General features: G+C 52.1%; 5 protein-coding genes and 1 non-coding gene across 6 annotated transcripts; 1 reads left to right on the forward strand and 5 right to left on the reverse strand.

Moving 5' to 3' along the window:
* Positions 1-130: 130 nt before the first annotated feature.
* Positions 131-213, reverse strand: BJX67DRAFT_t75. Its single transcript has one exon. It is a non-coding gene; the product is annotated as a tRNA-Gln (tRNA).
* A 172-nt stretch (positions 214-385) lies between these two features.
* On the reverse strand, positions 386-2,398 carry BJX67DRAFT_190967 (MDR family MFS transporter). The gene is made up of 4 exons (XM_071025334.1): positions 1,958-2,398; positions 1,740-1,899; positions 1,561-1,690; positions 386-1,512 (listed from the first exon to the last, which is right to left on the reverse strand). The coding sequence occupies exons 1-4, from the start codon at positions 2,258-2,260 to the stop codon at positions 453-455; spliced, it is 1,653 nt and encodes a 550-aa protein (XP_070883988.1). The 5' UTR covers positions 2,261-2,398; the 3' UTR covers positions 386-452.
* A 16-nt stretch (positions 2,399-2,414) lies between these two features.
* On the reverse strand, positions 2,415-3,051 carry BJX67DRAFT_190983 (uncharacterized protein). Its single transcript, XM_071025335.1, has one exon. It carries the CDS (start codon positions 2,943-2,945, stop codon positions 2,568-2,570), a length of 378 nt encoding a protein of 125 aa, XP_070883989.1. The 5' UTR covers positions 2,946-3,051; the 3' UTR covers positions 2,415-2,567.
* BJX67DRAFT_190997 (DUF4246 domain-containing protein) lies at positions 2,945-4,892 on the reverse strand. Its single transcript, XM_071025336.1, has 4 exons — positions 4,881-4,892; positions 4,654-4,835; positions 3,647-4,588; positions 2,945-3,596 (listed from the first exon to the last, which is right to left on the reverse strand). The coding sequence occupies exons 2-4, from the start codon at positions 4,759-4,761 to the stop codon at positions 2,997-2,999; spliced, it is 1,650 nt and encodes a 549-aa protein (XP_070883990.1). The 5' UTR covers positions 4,762-4,835; positions 4,881-4,892; the 3' UTR covers positions 2,945-2,996.
* A 309-nt stretch (positions 4,893-5,201) lies between these two features.
* On the forward strand, positions 5,202-6,389 carry BJX67DRAFT_191027 (uncharacterized protein). Its single transcript, XM_071025337.1, has 2 exons — positions 5,202-5,222; positions 5,321-6,389. Exon 2 carries the CDS (start codon positions 5,464-5,466, stop codon positions 6,076-6,078), a length of 615 nt encoding a protein of 204 aa, XP_070883991.1. The 5' UTR covers positions 5,202-5,222; positions 5,321-5,463; the 3' UTR covers positions 6,079-6,389.
* A 4,527-nt stretch (positions 6,390-10,916) lies between these two features.
* On the reverse strand, positions 10,917-15,432 carry BJX67DRAFT_359616 (cation-translocating P-type ATPase). Its single transcript, XM_071029702.1, has 14 exons — positions 14,890-15,432; positions 14,756-14,835; positions 14,155-14,691; positions 13,838-14,108; positions 13,545-13,785; positions 13,139-13,497; positions 12,808-13,084; positions 12,701-12,760; positions 12,202-12,658; positions 12,099-12,155; positions 11,983-12,052; positions 11,742-11,931; positions 11,409-11,670; positions 10,917-11,320 (listed from the first exon to the last, which is right to left on the reverse strand). The coding sequence occupies exons 1-14, from the start codon at positions 15,051-15,053 to the stop codon at positions 11,154-11,156; spliced, it is 3,192 nt and encodes a 1,063-aa protein (XP_070883992.1). The 5' UTR covers positions 15,054-15,432; the 3' UTR covers positions 10,917-11,153.
* Positions 15,433-15,509: the final 77 nt, after the last annotated feature.

Here is a 15,509-nt window from a genome sequence, read left to right on the forward strand (position 1 = left end):
TGTGCGCGGGGATCGCCATCCAGGGCGGGATGGCGGGGAGGTCGGTCAGAAAGAATGTTATTACCATTTAGAGCCGAAGCAGGATATCGAAGTATAAAAAGAAGATAAAAAAGATTGGGGGCAAAAAAAAAGGTCGTACTGGGGTTCGAACCCAGGTCCCCGGAAGATTTCGAGAGTCAAAACCCGATGTGCTCACCACTACACTATACGACCGAAAGCGGCTGAGCCTCTGATGCTGTAAGCCATCATCAATCACGGTGCTGCTTGTGGGGCGACTTAAGGAAGAACTAACTATTCTGGTCCCATCATGGATTTGTGATAGAAATCTGGTACGTTGATAGGAATATCAAGAAGAGTTGAGTATCTATATGACACATACAGTCTACCAGTCATCAAATATCAAATGCAGCCACCGCCAAACAATTACAACCGTAACACCTCCTGTCTATACTCTACATCGCAGGAATAGCAGCCTCCGAGTCCTTCTTCCCATCCACACCGCCGTCCTTGACACTCTTCCACTCAAAGAGACAAGACAGCGCAAACGCCACGCAGAACAAAGCCAAGCTCAGCCGATACGTGTCCTTCAACCCCTTCAAGTACGCAAGAATCACATTCCGGAGCTGGTCCAGCTGGCCCAGGTCAGACAGGATGTGTCGCATTTCCGTGGCGCCCGCCTGGACGATGCTTTCAGGGGCCACAGAGGGGGCGTACTGCCTAATGCCGGAGATGAGCCCGTTCTGAAAGAGCGACTGCGCCACGGCGATGAAAAGGGCGCCGCCGAGCGTCTGGAAGAACATCACCGCCGCCATGCCCTGTGGGAGATCCTCGGACGCGAGCGTCGTTTGGACGGCCGTTATGGGCACTTGGAAGCCCGCGCCGATACCGGAGCCAAGGAGGATCTGGTATCCGATATATTTGGCGTCGGAGATGTCGATGGAGTAGAGGGTAACGAGGCCCGAGCCGATAGCTGCGAGCGCGGTGCTGATGATCAGGAACGGAGTATAGTAGCCAGCCAAGGTGATGAAGATGCCGACGAGCACAGAGGAGACGACCGTGGCCAGCATTAGGGGCAGGAGCTGGATGCCAGACTTCATGGCTGAAGCACCGCGAACGCTCTGGAAGAAAATGGGCAGGTAGTACATCAGGACGAAGAAGGAGCCGCCGAATAGAAGCGCGTAACTGGTTGATGTAATCACAGAGCGTTGCTTCATGATACGTGGGGGGAGAGTAGCACGATCGCCCAGTTTCCATTGGGATATCACAGTCAGGATCAGGAGAAGGCCGAAGCCGACGAAAAGCCCAATAATGCGAGAGTTGCTCCAGGCGTACTTGTTTCCACCCCACTGCAGGGCCAGAAGAAGGCAGATGATGCACGGGATGAGGAGTGAGGCGCCGATGAAGTCGAGCTGTTTGATACGCTCGAGGATAGAGAGTCCCTTGGAGTCCTTGTGCTCCGGGAGCTGGAGGACGAAGATGATGATGGCCATTGATACACCTCCGATAGGGAGACTAGACTCATTAGTTTGCGATCCTATTGTTTCACCGGAAAGAACGTACTTGATGTAGAAGCACCATCGCCAGCTGACTGAATCCGTGAAAGCACCTCCAAGGAGCGGTCCGGCGATGGAGGCAATCCCCCATACCATGCCAAACATGCCAAAGACCAGAGGACGTTTAGGCAGTGGGACTGAAGGATGTTAGTGGTGCAAGCCTAGGGAAGAGTATAGGCAACCTACCGCACAGGGCGATGATGACCATTGCACCGGAGAATATACCGCCAACGCCAAGGCCAGCAATAGCGCGTCCGACGATGAGTACCGTGCTTGATGGCGCTACAGCGCAGATAAGGGACCCGAGCTCGAAGAGGAAGATAGCAGCCAGGAAGGACCATTTCACCTGGAGGCTGTCAGTGACTCCGATGAAAGGAGGTTGGAGACAGAGACTGAAAACGCACGCTGAAGGTCCTGTAGAGACGGCCATAGGAAGGCTGCAGAGCCGTCGAGGTCAGGAAGTAGGCACTCCCATACCAGGCGATATCCTCGATACTCTTGAACCGGTTTGTGATCTCGGGGATGGCGACGGAGATGATGGTCTGATCGAGGGCGACAAGGAAGACAGAGAGGTAGAGACCGAGAATAATGACGATGACTTTTGCGAGAGGCGGATATTCCTGCTCTGGAGCAGCCACAGGCTCTTCGTCCTTGGGGCTCTTTTCGCTGTCGGGGTTGCTCGTTGTCGACATGTTTGAGGACTCCATGATTGTGATGCTGATCCTACAATTCGGGCCAGACGACCGTCAACCTTTATATGACAGCAGACCGACGAAAAATTCTCGCAAAATAATTCCGTCGTTTTCGCTCCTCAGCTTGCGAATCGGCGGGCGGCCTTAACGAGCCCGACACCCTCCTGGGACGCACATCATGCCAGAACTGGCTTCGAGCCAAGCTCCTGACTCACCTGCTGTCTGGCTGCCGATTGGACAAGAGCAGATGAAGAACGCGATCCAAAGACCGGCGGATACGAGGCCGCCAACATGTTACGTCCTCCCTCCCTCCAAGAGCAAGTCAGGGTCTCTGAGCCCCAGCTGGCTCATCGCAGTCCTTGGTGCGAATCCATCGGTTCAAGGCACGGAGATTACGGAGATTTATCGACCGGCCTGGAGGTTCTGGAGATAACGCAGCTTGTCTTGGAGAACCAAGTTGACTTGTTGAACTGGCCGTGGCGCGTCCTCCAGAGTACATTATTAATCCTCGACTCAGGCTTGTCCACATTCGGAAAGTCGCTCGTTCCCATCGCTCCGGGCTCGAGATCGCGGCTCGTCTTCGGCGCCGACCTCGCCGTCGGTGTCCAAGGGTGTCTTGATGAATTTGAGGATCTCCGCTGCTGCTAAAGATGTGAAGTGTGACGACTGGCGTGACATAAGCTAGAATACACAATGACATCGTATACCCGCTCCTCAGGCCTATTCCCTACCCGCACATCTGACGGCAGAGTTAATGCTCGCAGAGTGAGAAGCCCCCAGTCTCGAACGCCTGATTCCCAACCTCCGAGTTCGCCGTCCGCTCATCCATCAGTTCCAAGCGATACTCCTTCGCCTCATCCATTGTCATTGGCTCAAACCCCACATCCTTTTGAACCATATCCTGCAGCTCGATGGGCAGCCGTCTCGCGAGAGCCTCGGCCGTGGCCTCTTTCCATTCATCACACCAGTCCTCCCTCTGTGGGGGAACGTTTGCAGTCGAAATGATGCGCCGTGTAGGGTCGATGAGGAAGAGTGCCAGGATCTTGCGGTGGCCCGGCTTCGAGCGATCATCGAGCGAAAAGGGAGAGACGCGATGCTGGAGCGTATTTGGGAAGGTGAGCAGGCGGCCTGCCCGGGTTGAGACGCTGCCGAGGTCTTGCGTAATCTGGACGCCGCCGTAGTCGGCAGCGCCAGTGTCGAAGCCAAATACCTCGAGGAATTGGAATTCGCCCTGTTCGTAACCGAATTCATGGAAGTACGTGTCGTCGCCGCGGTGGCGGAACGAGAGTGTGTTGTCGGTGATGTTGTCTGAGTCGTAGTAGTAGATGGCCGTGGCGCAGATCCGCTCGTTCTGGAGGTGTCAGTTCTATACAACTGGTAAAATTATTGAGGGGAATTTACCAACTGTCCTTCAATGTGCCAGGCGCCCCCCTCGTACCTAGGCTTCTCGGGGGTAAGCTCGATGTTGGCCAGCTTCACGATCACTTGAAGTCCCTCCTTGCCAAATCGCTCTCGCAGATCTATCTGTTCTATCTGAGCCTGATCCGGCGGTTGGAATGTGCCGGTATCCGGATACACAGGCTTTCGTCTCTCCTGCCACTGCTCGTACCGGTTCCAGTAGTCGTCGTCATCCTCGTCGCTGCCTTGCTCGGGTTCGGGCTCATCATCATGATATTCTGCCGCCAGGTAGGGGATGCGGCGGGGGATGTCGCGGCGCCGCGAAAGAGAGATATTCCACAAAGGAATGGCCCGGGTAAGGATCTGCTGAATGACACTATACAGGTCCTTATGCTTCTCCGGATGAAGATTGTTGATATACGAAGCGATCTGGCACTGTCCGTCTTCTTCGAAGTTGGCATTGCACGGCAGCCACTGGAACTTCGTACTGTATGCTTCCGCTGTGTTGTTATACGACAGTCCACGGATCGGTACATAGTCTGGAACCTTTGCCACCTCGCCCTGGCCGACACTGGAGAAGCAGTCGACGGTTCGGATAAGCTTGTCGCGAAGGACTCTGGTCCGACCGTAGACTAGAGGGAAGAGCGAAGGGTGCACCAGATCGACGACCTTCTTGTCCGACCTGGGATGGTAGTCTTTCTCCTCCTCGGGAACGTCCTCTAGCGGTGCGACTGCCTTGCGCAGAGCCTCCTGGAGGTCTCGTGGAATAGCCACATCGGACTTGACGACGCCGGGGTCGTAAGCTGTGACAATCCCCGTCTTCTTATACTCCTCCGCTTTCCATTGGAGCTCCTCGAGGATATAGTCCATCATTCGAGGGGTCACATCGTGGCCGCTCTGCGAGATCTCCTCACGCCACTTCTTCGTAATCTCTTTATTGAGAACCTGGATACCGTTAGCAATGGGCTCCAGCTAAGGGCGCGCGTGCGCGCACACACACACAGACACACCTTCGTGTCCCAGTCCGGCTTGTCCGTTATCGCCTCCATGATACGCATCATCAGAAGCTCTCGCGTAGTAAAGATGTACCTGCTGTCCTCAGCCCCGCCATATGACATGCATCGAGCAATCCTTACCCGCAGTAGCCGTCCTCAATATCACTTCCGTCCAGGGCATTTGGGAACATACTGCCCTGCAGTTGTTAACAGCTGATCCTGAGCCAGACGCTCGAACGCACCTTGGGCCTGAAATTCACCGGTAGGGTCAACCCGGGAAGGTCAAAGGGGTTCGATTGAGGGGCCATAGTGCCTGTATAAATGCAACGGAGTCTTGAGAGTTAAAGGCGTGAGCGAGAAGGGGATCGAGAGGCTCTGTTTAAAGGTCTCCCACGCGTGCAGGTCCAGGCGGGGCTCCAGGCGCCACTCAGGCCCCAACCAGGTCCCAACCAGGTTCCCACCAGGCACCTAAACACGTGCCAGGCAGGAGGGGGCACCATTTTTTTTGCCAAGGAAAAGAAAAACAGTTCCTTTGTGTGCATTACATAAGCAAAATTATGATCTTTTTCGAAAAACTTGCAAAGGTAAAAATCCCAGGCCCCAGCCCTACCACCTGCAGGCAGCGCCCTGCGACAAGCACCAGGCTAACCGCTTTTGGATCTCTCCTGGCCTGATGCCTCAGGCTACACGGCATACTACCCCCAAGCGTCAAGATAAAAGCCGCAAAAGCAGCTGGTGCACCATGCCTCAGATTCTCTCTTCAGCTTGAAACCCGTCCCGTCAGAGAAAACACCCACGTGCCCGCCCGCAGACCCAGCATCAGGCATGGCGTGCTCGCTTGTCCCCATCAACCTCAACGACCCCGCCGAATACGAGGAATTGCGCCAACAACGCATTCTCTGCGGCTGGGACTTCAGCCCCGAGAAATTCGCCCTCTGGCGACAGAAGCAAGAAGCCGGCCTCAAGTCTTTTTTCTGGATCACAAAATCTGCAGAAGATGGAGATAGCGACCAGCCACCGATCCGCGCGGGCCACATCTCCCTCGACGCTTTCACAGAGCCTCCAGACTGGGATCTCGCAAACTCCGAGAAGACAAACTTGACCATTCAAACCTTCTTCATCCTGCCGCAACACCGGTCGGGGGGTCTGGGTAGAACATCAATGAAGCTGATCGAGGCTATGGCGACGAAAAAGCCGTACGGAAGTCCGAACTGCGAGTATATCACGCTGAACTGTCTGTCCAAGAAGCACTACTATGACGAGGTGTTGGGTCCGTACGTTAGGGAACGTATGTCGATCTGCAACGAGGAGTGGTACGAGAGGCAGGGGTATGTTTCGTGGAAGGTGGAACCCAGGTATGAGGACACGTTGCCGGACAAGACGACGCCCTTTGTTTTCGAGGCGTCGTTCATGCGGAAGAGAGTGAAACAAGAGTCATGATACTCTGTATGCCGACAGAGTCATATACAGATTAGACAGGCATCTGAATGACGTGGGTGATTACGACCTTTCTGGAAAGCCATATCTCTATCAGTTCGATTCCATCATGATCGGAGGATTGGCAGGTTTAGGAGCTGAAAGATCCATGTAATTAATTCAAACCGAATTGCCACCGATACAGACATGATGGTCTAATCAGTCCTCGACTTCAGTTTCTCAAGCGACGCGACTCTTCCTGAACCTTTGTCCATCGACGACCTATCATAATCAGAATCAGAATCATCAATGGTAATCCACTCGTGTATATCCTTCTTGTTTGGAGGAAAACTTTCAACTTCCAGCTAGCCGAAGACGCTCGGTGTTGCACTTCTCAAGGCAGGCTTCTCCCCATAATCGAGAGCTCCATAATTGGTTTTGATGTTTGGTAGCACTCGCCCTGCCAGCGGGAAATTTGATGCAAGATCAGGCTTGGACTTTTGATATACCACCCTGCCGTTCCGGCAAGTCCGCTTCCAACCTGCATATTAAAGGCTATTCCCAGTGCAGTGTGCATGTAGGCGAATGTTAATTTTTGTGTCTTGAGGCGCTGTGGCACCACAATATGTAGGCATGGGCTATAGAAGCTTCACTCCTTTACGAACTCCTGCATGCTGCCTATTTACTACACTTTCTTGCAGAATATGAACAGCCAACCTGTTGGCAGATCCCTGGTCAGACACCACCGCCCTGGCAGGCTGTTGAATTTAGGTTTCTGGAGAAAGGCGCATACAACATATCCTTCCAGATGAAGTACAAGAATGCGAACACTGCCGATGAGCGAAGACGTCGCCCCAAAGAATCGCTGATCAATCTTGTGCTAGTATACCAGGTCAAACGCGAAGCTATTCCTTGCTGCATACGCACACCAGAAGTCTCCACTCTCCCAGCTCTCCTGCATCGGGCTCGAGAGTCACTGCATACTTTTTAGCCAGCCCTGTTCAATTGCCCTGTCTTCCTGATGTCTCATCGCGCTGAGAAAGGTCTGGTGGCGCCTCTCATCCGTGCTCCACCAGTCGTCCAGGTCACGGGCCGGTATTCGGGATTTTCGATCGAAAGCCGCCGGGGTGGCACCAGAGAGAATTCAACTGGGGCGGGATAGGTAAATTCCCGGTCTACGACGCCGACAATTTCCAGTGCCTTGTTGATGAGCATTTCTGCGGGCACCAAAGTTTCAACGGGCCTTATCGGAGGCTGCCTGGCGCTTTATCGATCGACGCTCTCTGGCGGGTTTGTGGAAAAGATATCGAGCGACAAGCTTGCGCCGACGCTCTTTGGCTGAGTCGACAGCATTATTGTGCTGGTTCACATGAGGTGGGCAATGAGCACCTCTGCGAGGGATTCAAAGTATGAGGACGTTGTGTCGAATGTCGTAGCTGGTAGTTTCGATTAGGTTAAGGATCCCAGTTGAGCCACAGCAAAGGAACAGGGATTGAAGTCTGATCGTGGATATACGCATGGTAGCAACTTCATTACGGAGTTTTTCTTCAGGAAACATGGTGGCACCCGACTGGGGGAAACGTATGATGGCGATGTTTGGAAGCAGATACTTGATTTGTTGGAGCCTGAAGAGAAAGCCGATGTCGAGAGCTCTGTGGCGATAAAGCTCGAAGAGATGGAGACTCGGGCATTGGCTTGGGCCCCGGACGATTACACCAAGGTCGCAGAGAAAGGCTCTGAGTGATAGGCAATGTTCCACTGGCTTCACAGTAGAACTGCTTGCAGTTATGCATTTCAGACCAGACTGCTACAGAAGGAGTACAGTCCACGCCCCAACCTTCTCGCCAATCTGTTAGCATTTGTGCGTAAGATGCCAACCAGGGCGAATTGAAGATACACACGCGACATTCGGGTCATGTAACGCAATGAGATCGACGCAGCCTTGCAGGTTTCTCGACTAAACTCTCATTGTGCTTGCAGCCCAGCAATAAACAGTCAAACGAAAACTTTAAAGAGACAAACATCTCATCCCGCCAGCTCAAATATTTCCTTATCGACCTCCTGCGACCTTAATGCGAGCGATCCCATCATTGCCTTGTTCCCGCTTGGCTTCTCGAGCATATCTTCCTTCATTCGAGAAGATCTTACATCTGCAATCAAACAATGAAGCTCAGGCTTCTCCAGGACTTTTTTAGTATCCAAGGCATGCTAGGGGAGCATCTATGCTTGGTATTTGAACTGTTAAGAGAGCTGCTATAGCTTTTACGCAGCGCCTGGGAAGCAATAGACTGGGTCCTGCTGTTCTAAAGCCATTCTTAAAATCTTGCTCCTTGGTCTTGATTTCCTCCACTAAGTACCATATTATACATACAGGTAGCCACCTTCTGAGTTGTTCCCTGCCCAATTGTTCTTCGTCTCTAATTGTTGTGAAGACCTCAGAGCAGATAACTTTCTCGTGGGATTCAAAGACTCTGGTGTTCTTGAGAGCTATATTCGCCAGCGATCCAGCTCTGTTTTGAGACAACAATGGCGATCCTGTATATCAGTCTCGCCCCGATTTCGGGCATCTAAAGAAAGGGGTAGGGCATGTTCAGATCAACCCTGGAGCAACTTTAGTGCTACTATTTTTGGGAATATTTTAGAGCCTCATAACCATGATATTCAACCTCAGCCCTTTTGCGCGCCAGAGGTACTCTTAAGGGCAACATGGACATATACCTAGGTAGCGCAGATATATGGAACTTGGCCACCATGGTAATGGCCTCGACAAGGATGCTTGCACAAGTTACTGCCATCTCGCCTCCGCAAAGCTATGGGAGCTCCTTGCAGATCATGCATGTTCTGTTAGATGGTCTGGACCTCGGGAGCAGCAAGTATTCGCGAGAAAAACATATAGCCTAAATAATACGGCTGCTGGGCCCTCCTCCCTTACGTTTACTGGAAAGGACATATCGGCTCTGAACTCTTCTCCAGCCAAGGTATGATGACCACCACATATGATCTAACTATATCTTAGCAAGGACTAAGTATTTGTTCAGGAGAGTTCAAATTTCCAGATTTAATCCTTCCTGAGGAGTTTAATCTTTCTAAAGTTACACTATTTATTCACGGAGAAGATAAGAGACTTTCCTGGAATTCGTGGGCAGGATACTGCGCTGGGAGCCGGAAGATCGGACAACGGCGAGAGAGCCGTCCGATGACCCGTGACTGAACTTCAAGCCCTAGTTCAGGCGACGTGAATCAGTTCGGCTTCTTTTGCATTCAATCTCGTGGAAGGACAATTTGCTTGCTTTCGTGCTTTAGAGTGGTGTTAAGAAGGTGTCTCCGAGCCGATGGATAAGTTAACAAAGGCGAAATGAGCGCAACAGTCATGTCAGAGACTTTACCTTGCAGCTTGAGGATTCCGAGTCTGTACTCGGTACATGGATAGCAACCGGATAAACAACATGATTGATGGAGGAAGGAACGTGCACCGAGAAGGTATGATTCCGTGCTGCGGGTGGGAAATGCTATTCAGTATAGTACTAATTCTTCTCGATTATACGTAGCCCCATCCACTTACTCGATGCGTGCGGTGGTTGTGCGGGAGATTGATAGAATAGTATACCCCAGTTGCACTATGCTCACTTAATATCGCCGCCGACTGTTTTATTCCCTGAGAGATAAACATAGGCGCACCTCACGTCATACGTTCTCAAATGGAGACAATATGATTCCACCAGAAGACCCCCAACCAGGGCACCACCGCACACACCTAGACTCACAACCATGATATCTAACAGTCATACCAGAAGCACTGCCCGTTTGTCCCACAGCAAACGTACTGCCCGCCAGTGCAAATCCCGCAGCTTTGACGCTTCTCGATCGCTTCGGCTGCGTCTGCGACAGCCTCCGGAGCCGGTGCCGGGGCCGGTGCGGCGAAAGCGACCGCAATGAGTGTAAACAGGATGAACGAGGTCTTCATTTTTCTCGAGTTGTTGGGGTCTCTACGAGGAGTCAGGTCAGTCACCCGTAACACCTATCTTATCTTGCGAGCGGGAGCGGTGGAGCTGGGACTCCCGTTGAACTGGACTGGACTGTACCTTGGTAGAGGAGAGTGGTACTACTCAGGCTGATGCTCGTTGTCTTCTTGTCTTTATAGTTGTCTGGATTTTGGTGTCATCCTCGTGGCAGATGGCGTATTTATACCTCTCCACCCCCCCTCCCCCCCTCTGCTCCTCCTCTCTATAAGCTCGCAAGGGAGACGGAGTCACGGCCCGACTACATCAGCTTCACATCTTCCATCCTGTCTACTCTTCTTTGGCTGAGGACTTCCGTGACACTTTCAGATAGCTGGAGATTTCTCCGTGGCCCTCAGGATTCGCAGGATGAAGATGATTAGATCCATGTATGAACTCAGGTCGGCGGCTTGTAAACACCCCGGAACTCGCAAAGCACAATGGTGGAAAGTAATTGATTAATCTACAGTTAGGCCGCCCGGCCCAGGCTTAGGAGGTGGGGTAAGTTAACAGGTATGTGCCTGTTGAGAAGAAGCACGCGGCTACGGCCATTGGTGCGCAGGAGGTACCCAGATTCAGATCTGGAGCGAGATCCTGGGTTGTGGGGGGCCTTTTGAGGGGTGGAGGAGATGAATACTGGCGAGATTGGCCCGGTCGTAAATTCAGGCGGGTTCCCCAGAAACTAAGCCAGGGTTCTTGCGCATAAGCATCGTGGCAGTGTACATCTTACCACACACACGCGGAAGAATAGTGCTTCCTACCCTATCGCAAGGGGAGGTCCTAATAAGAGAACAGACGACAGCAAGGTCTTGGGTCATCGTCAGTGGCCGACTCGTATACTTCCGCACACAATAATATCAGAAGGCCCCGCGGTGGAGGGAAAATCTAGATTGTCAGACGTCCTTCCCATGAGGACCCTAGTAGTCCTTCTTGGTGAGAGCGGTTATCAAGATAGATAGGTCAAGATGCACTTGTTTCCGTATGAGGAGTGATTTCGAGTGTTAACGGGCGAACCTGCCAATGTAACATTCGATGGTGATACTACTAATCCTTAAGGCGGGGGATTCCCTCAACCAAACCATGAGATCCATCTCTATACAACTACCACGCAATCCGAGCAAGGATGCCTCCAGGCCAACGCCGGACCCAATACTTTCGAATCTCATCCAAAACCAAAAGCCCAATCCCAAACGCAATTGGGAGAAAGAAGTGCTCCACGGGGACGGTCGTTGTCCCGATCGACTCGTGGAGATCGGGGATATACAAAACTTGACGCACCAAAGGCCGTCAGCATCCTTCTCTTTCCCTGGTTCAAACACCCTCGCGACGAGTAAGTGGGGAAGGGAAGAAGCTTACATATGAACACCACACACAGTGCAAACAGCATCGCGGGGAAGAGGAGCAAGTTCTGCGTTTCCTTCTCGAAAATCGGCGGTTGCTGGAAGATACTCAGTCGCCGCGTGCGCACGGCAAGTAGATTGAAGAATTGCATGAAGACCAGGTTGACGAAGTATATCGAAGAGGCTTCGTTCGCAACTTGCGTTACGTAGTCCGGGTCGTACTGCGCATCCATGGAGCCGTAGCGCAGGACCATAGCGCTGAAGGGAACGCCTCTTCTCTAACGCGGAATACTTCATTAGCTCTGTCTCCGGCAAATGAAAGCTAGTAAATAATTAAAAGGGCAGATACCTGCATATGCCAGAAAGCCATTACGAAGGACATGAAACACTCATAGAGGCCGATGAAGAGGTATGCGTGGCCGAGGAGCTTTACATCCACCAGGCGGTCTTTCTTAGGGTTCCGAGGTGGTCTGAGGAGGAGGTCCGATTCGGGTTTCTCGAAGGCAAGCGTTATAGCGCCGGCACAGTCCGTTAGACAACTAAGATTGTCGGTTAACAGGCTTTGATAAAATCCTGAGCGCGCTGCTTACCAGATGATAATCATGAGGAAGGAGGAAAGGACTTGCGGGACACCCAGGACGACATTGGTCACGACGGGCCCTAGTCCGTCAGTCAAGGCCGAGATTGGGAATTGGAAAATGCTTACAAAGCTCACTGAAGCTTCCAGCAGGAAGTAGGTAGATGATTGTTTTCTTCAAGTTATCTTTAGTTCGTTAGCGCGGTTCAAGTGACATTCACAGGGTCATTACCATAAACAAGCCTTCCGTACTTCACGGCCTCGACAATAGCAGAAAAGGAGTCGAGAAGGACGATATCCGCAGCCTCAATTGCTATATCGGAGCCACTGCCCAGTGCAACACCAACGTCCGCCGCCTTTAAAGAAGGCGCATCATTGACGCCATCACCTGTCATAGCAACAATATTATTCCGGGCTTGGAACTCTTTGACGATGCGGAGTTTTTGTTCCGGTGTCGTTCGTGCAAAGACGATCTCGTCATAATTGCACAGTGTATCCCATTCCTCGTCCGAGAGATCAGCGAGGTCAGGGCCGCTGACAACAATTGCATTTGTTGAGCCGGCTGATCGGACGACTGTCTTGTCAGAATGGTCGAGAGACTTGATATCATCAATCAAGTCAGGCGGCGTCCTAATAATACCGCACTCAATTGCAATTGCTTGAGCAGTGAGTTTGTAATCTCCAGTCACCTGAAAGGTCAGCCAAGTCTTTGAAATTGTCTCTCAGCTTACCATCATAATGCGAACAGAAGCCCTGCGGAGAGTGTCAATCACACCTGGGATTTCATCTCGCTATGGTATTGTCAGAAAAGCACGCGTAAATCACATTGGACTCGTACCGGCGGGTCGATGAGACCGACGAGCCCCACGAGGGTGAGGCCGCCCTGGGCCGCCTGAAGGACAACCTTTTCATCCAAGGTAGCGTTGAGCCAATCACTCGACACCGATCTTTGAGCCATGAGGATGACGCGCTTCCCTTTCACTGACCAGCGGTCCTTGATAGCTTCGATCTGGTTACGGTCACCCTGGGACAACAATTCCGTCTGTCCATTCCTATTCACAGCGTATTCACACTTCGAAAGAAGAATATCCGGTGCACCTTTGATGAAGAGATATCTGACTCAGTGTTAGGCTCGCGATCACCAGGTACTTCGCGTGGGGATAACTCACCCTCCTTGTTGGTCGACGGGGCTCATGACACGGACCATGAACTTGTTCTTGCTGTTGAAGGGGATCTCGAAATGTTTCTCCCATTGACCTCGAAGCTCGCTCACAGGTCCGAGAGACTGGGAAAGACGGAGGATAGCCTGGTCAGTCGGGTCACCAAATAGCTTCACGGCGTGCAGCGGGCGGTCCAGGGTAGTAACATCAAATTCAGCTGCATTGCAAAGACCTCCAACTGCTCGGATCAAACCGATAGACTCATTGGGGCCCTCGCTTGTGTTTGGCCCGTGCACCATTCGTTCCCTGACTTCTTCGGAAGGGTATTCTTCGCCCCCAGAGAAGCAATCCGTGACGAACATCTCATTCTTGAACAGGCATCAGCTGATGATCGAGGTGGTAGGATGTAGCTTACCTTGGTGAGTGTACCGGTCTTATCTGAGCAGATCACAGAAACAGCGCCCAGAGTCTCAACAGTTGCCAGAGACTTGCACAGAATCTTGTTCTGTTTCATAATACCTGCGACGATAGTAAGACCCATAGAAACAGCGATAGGAAGCCCTTCCGGCACGAATGCGATTCCAACGCTGACACAACTGACAATCAGAGTTGGGACGTTGATGAAGTCTGGATGATCCTTGTGCAGATAGGCGGCCCTAAAAGAGTCAGTCCAGGGTTCAGCAGAGAGAATTCAAGACTCACACACACCAAATGATTATGATAATAGCCACAAAAGTGACAATAAAGCTTATGATAACGAGCACGAAGCGCAATATTTCCTTCTGCATCGGAGTCATCCCCGTTCGTCGTCCATTAGACAGTCTAGCGATTCGCCCGAAAACCGTCCGGTCCCCAGTTCCCACGACAATGCCTAGAGCAGCCCCGGAGACGCAGTAGGTGCCTTGCAATCCGATGTTATTAGTCTCCAAAAAGTTGTTGTTCGTGCACTCAACCGTCCCTGAAACCGGTTTGGATTCGCCTATGAAAGTTTAGCATGTGAAATAGAGAGAGACAAGTATACGGACCGGTTAGTATTGATCGATCAAACTTTGCATCAGCCGAGGTTTGAATAAAACGTACATCAGCAGGCAGCTTGTTGCCCTGCTTGATCTGGACCAGATCCCCAGGAACCAGATCGACTGCGCTCAAGTTAGTTGGGTTGCTGTCGCGAGTGACAATACACTGGTCCGGCAGCATGGTGGTAATCGAGGCCATAACCCGAGAAGAAGACCAATCCTGCCAGGCATTAAAGGCAGCTTGTATAACCCACACAGCGATGAGGACAATGGCCAGCGCAAGGTTCGCTTCCGCAGGAGGATCGCCGAGAGGCTTCCACGCGATGAAGACCAGCACGCCGCCCCCGAGAAGAATGCTGCCAAATCCCCCGAAGACGTAGCCTAATACAGTGAGGAGCCACCTTGAAGGAGGAGGCGACGGCTGGTTCTTCCCGCACTCTGCGATGCGGCGGCTAACCTGCTCGCTCCGAAGTCCTTGAGGAGAGGTCGACAAGCGTCGCTGCAGTTCGTCAACAGAAACGAGGTGGTGGTCGAGCTCGGCCAGTCCTTCGCAGATGTCAGCAACAATTGAAGACATGGAGGTGAAAACAATCAGAATGGTGTGGCCAACCCTGAATCTGCTCCCTCTCCTGTTTATTGGCGGCATCCTTATTAAAGTTTTTCTCGAACGTGTTGTCAACCTTAAAGGAGCTGACAGTCTTGCGTTAGCAGATTCAATCCCAGATTAAGTTGGAAATTCCTTACAGGGTCCGGTATGTTATAGGAAGCAAGTTCTCTGGCGCAACGACCCGTCCCCGTGCGCTGTGGATGGAGATGGACGAGTTTCGACGAGAGAGAGGCCGCGTCTCATTGCGCTGGGTGCCGTCCTCCGCAATACGGATATGGTCTTTGCGATTATCTTGATCCATAGTTGAGACTGAAAGAGGTTATCAGAAGTGTCAACGGGAGGAAAGTAGACGATAGGGCATGTGTAGAGGGACAGGGACGACCCCTGTCCTCTTATAGGGACGGCCTGCACGCAGTGGAGATCTCATTTCGAATCTGAAAGAACCTGGCATAATGGCGCACATGGTTGACAGGGAGGAAAGTGGAGGAGAGGAGTGGACGCAACAAATGGCGCGTGTGTTTCTCTGGTTAGGCGCGCGCTTTTCCCAACCAACGGCAGTGTCCATCCGTCCATGCGAGATTATCGCATTCCATGGCTTGGAGTTGAACAGCCTCAACGTCACCGCGGAGGTACTTCTAATGGTTCGGCAAATACCTCAGTGGCGTGTCAATTACCCTCATCTCCACTGCTATCTTGATTCTCGGATAAGTTTTGAAATCGCGCACGAAATTAGCAGAGTGGTCGATCCATTCGAGAC

This window comes from Aspergillus lucknowensis (genome assembly GCF_044049455.1).
Source record: "Aspergillus lucknowensis strain CBS 449.75 chromosome Unknown BJX67scaffold_35, whole genome shotgun sequence".
Classification (NCBI taxonomy): Eukaryota; Fungi; Ascomycota; class Eurotiomycetes; order Eurotiales; family Aspergillaceae; genus Aspergillus; species Aspergillus lucknowensis.

Bases quoted from the DNA above. Each gene is read 5' to 3' on its own strand.
- BJX67DRAFT_190967 (XM_071025334.1), bottom strand. From the start codon at position 2,260: ATGGAGTCCTCAAACATGTCGACAACGAGCAACCCCGACAGCGAAAAG. The intron at 1,900-1,957 runs GTGCGTTTTCAG...GACAGCCTCCAG, and splicing joins GTCTCTACAGGACCTTCAGC to GTGAAATGGTCCTTCCTGGC. The intron at 1,513-1,560 runs GTACGTTCTTTC...TAATGAGTCTAG, and splicing joins CGATGGTGCTTCTACATCAA to TCTCCCTATCGGAGGTGTAT.
- BJX67DRAFT_190983 (XM_071025335.1), bottom strand. From the start codon at position 2,945: ATGTCATTGTGTATTCTAGCTTATGTCACGCCAGTCGTCACACTTCAC.
- BJX67DRAFT_190997 (XM_071025336.1), bottom strand. From the start codon at position 4,761: ATGTCATATGGCGGGGCTGAGGACAGCAGGTACATCTTTACTACGCGA. The intron at 4,589-4,653 runs GTGTGTCTGTGT...AACGGTATCCAG, and splicing joins AGCCGGACTGGGACACGAAG to GTTCTCAATAAAGAGATTAC. The intron at 3,597-3,646 runs GTAAATTCCCCT...TGACACCTCCAG, and splicing joins GGCACATTGAAGGACAGTTG to AACGAGCGGATCTGCGCCAC.
- BJX67DRAFT_191027 (XM_071025337.1), top strand. From the start codon at position 5,464: ATGGCGTGCTCGCTTGTCCCCATCAACCTCAACGACCCCGCCGAATAC.
- BJX67DRAFT_359616 (XM_071029702.1), bottom strand. From the start codon at position 15,053: ATGGATCAAGATAATCGCAAAGACCATATCCGTATTGCGGAGGACGGC. The intron at 14,836-14,889 runs GTAAGGAATTTC...CAAGACTGTCAG, and splicing joins CCTATAACATACCGGACCCT to CTCCTTTAAGGTTGACAACA. The intron at 12,659-12,700 runs GTAAGCTGAGAG...CTGACCTTTCAG, and splicing joins CTTCTGTTCGCATTATGATG to GTGACTGGAGATTACAAACT.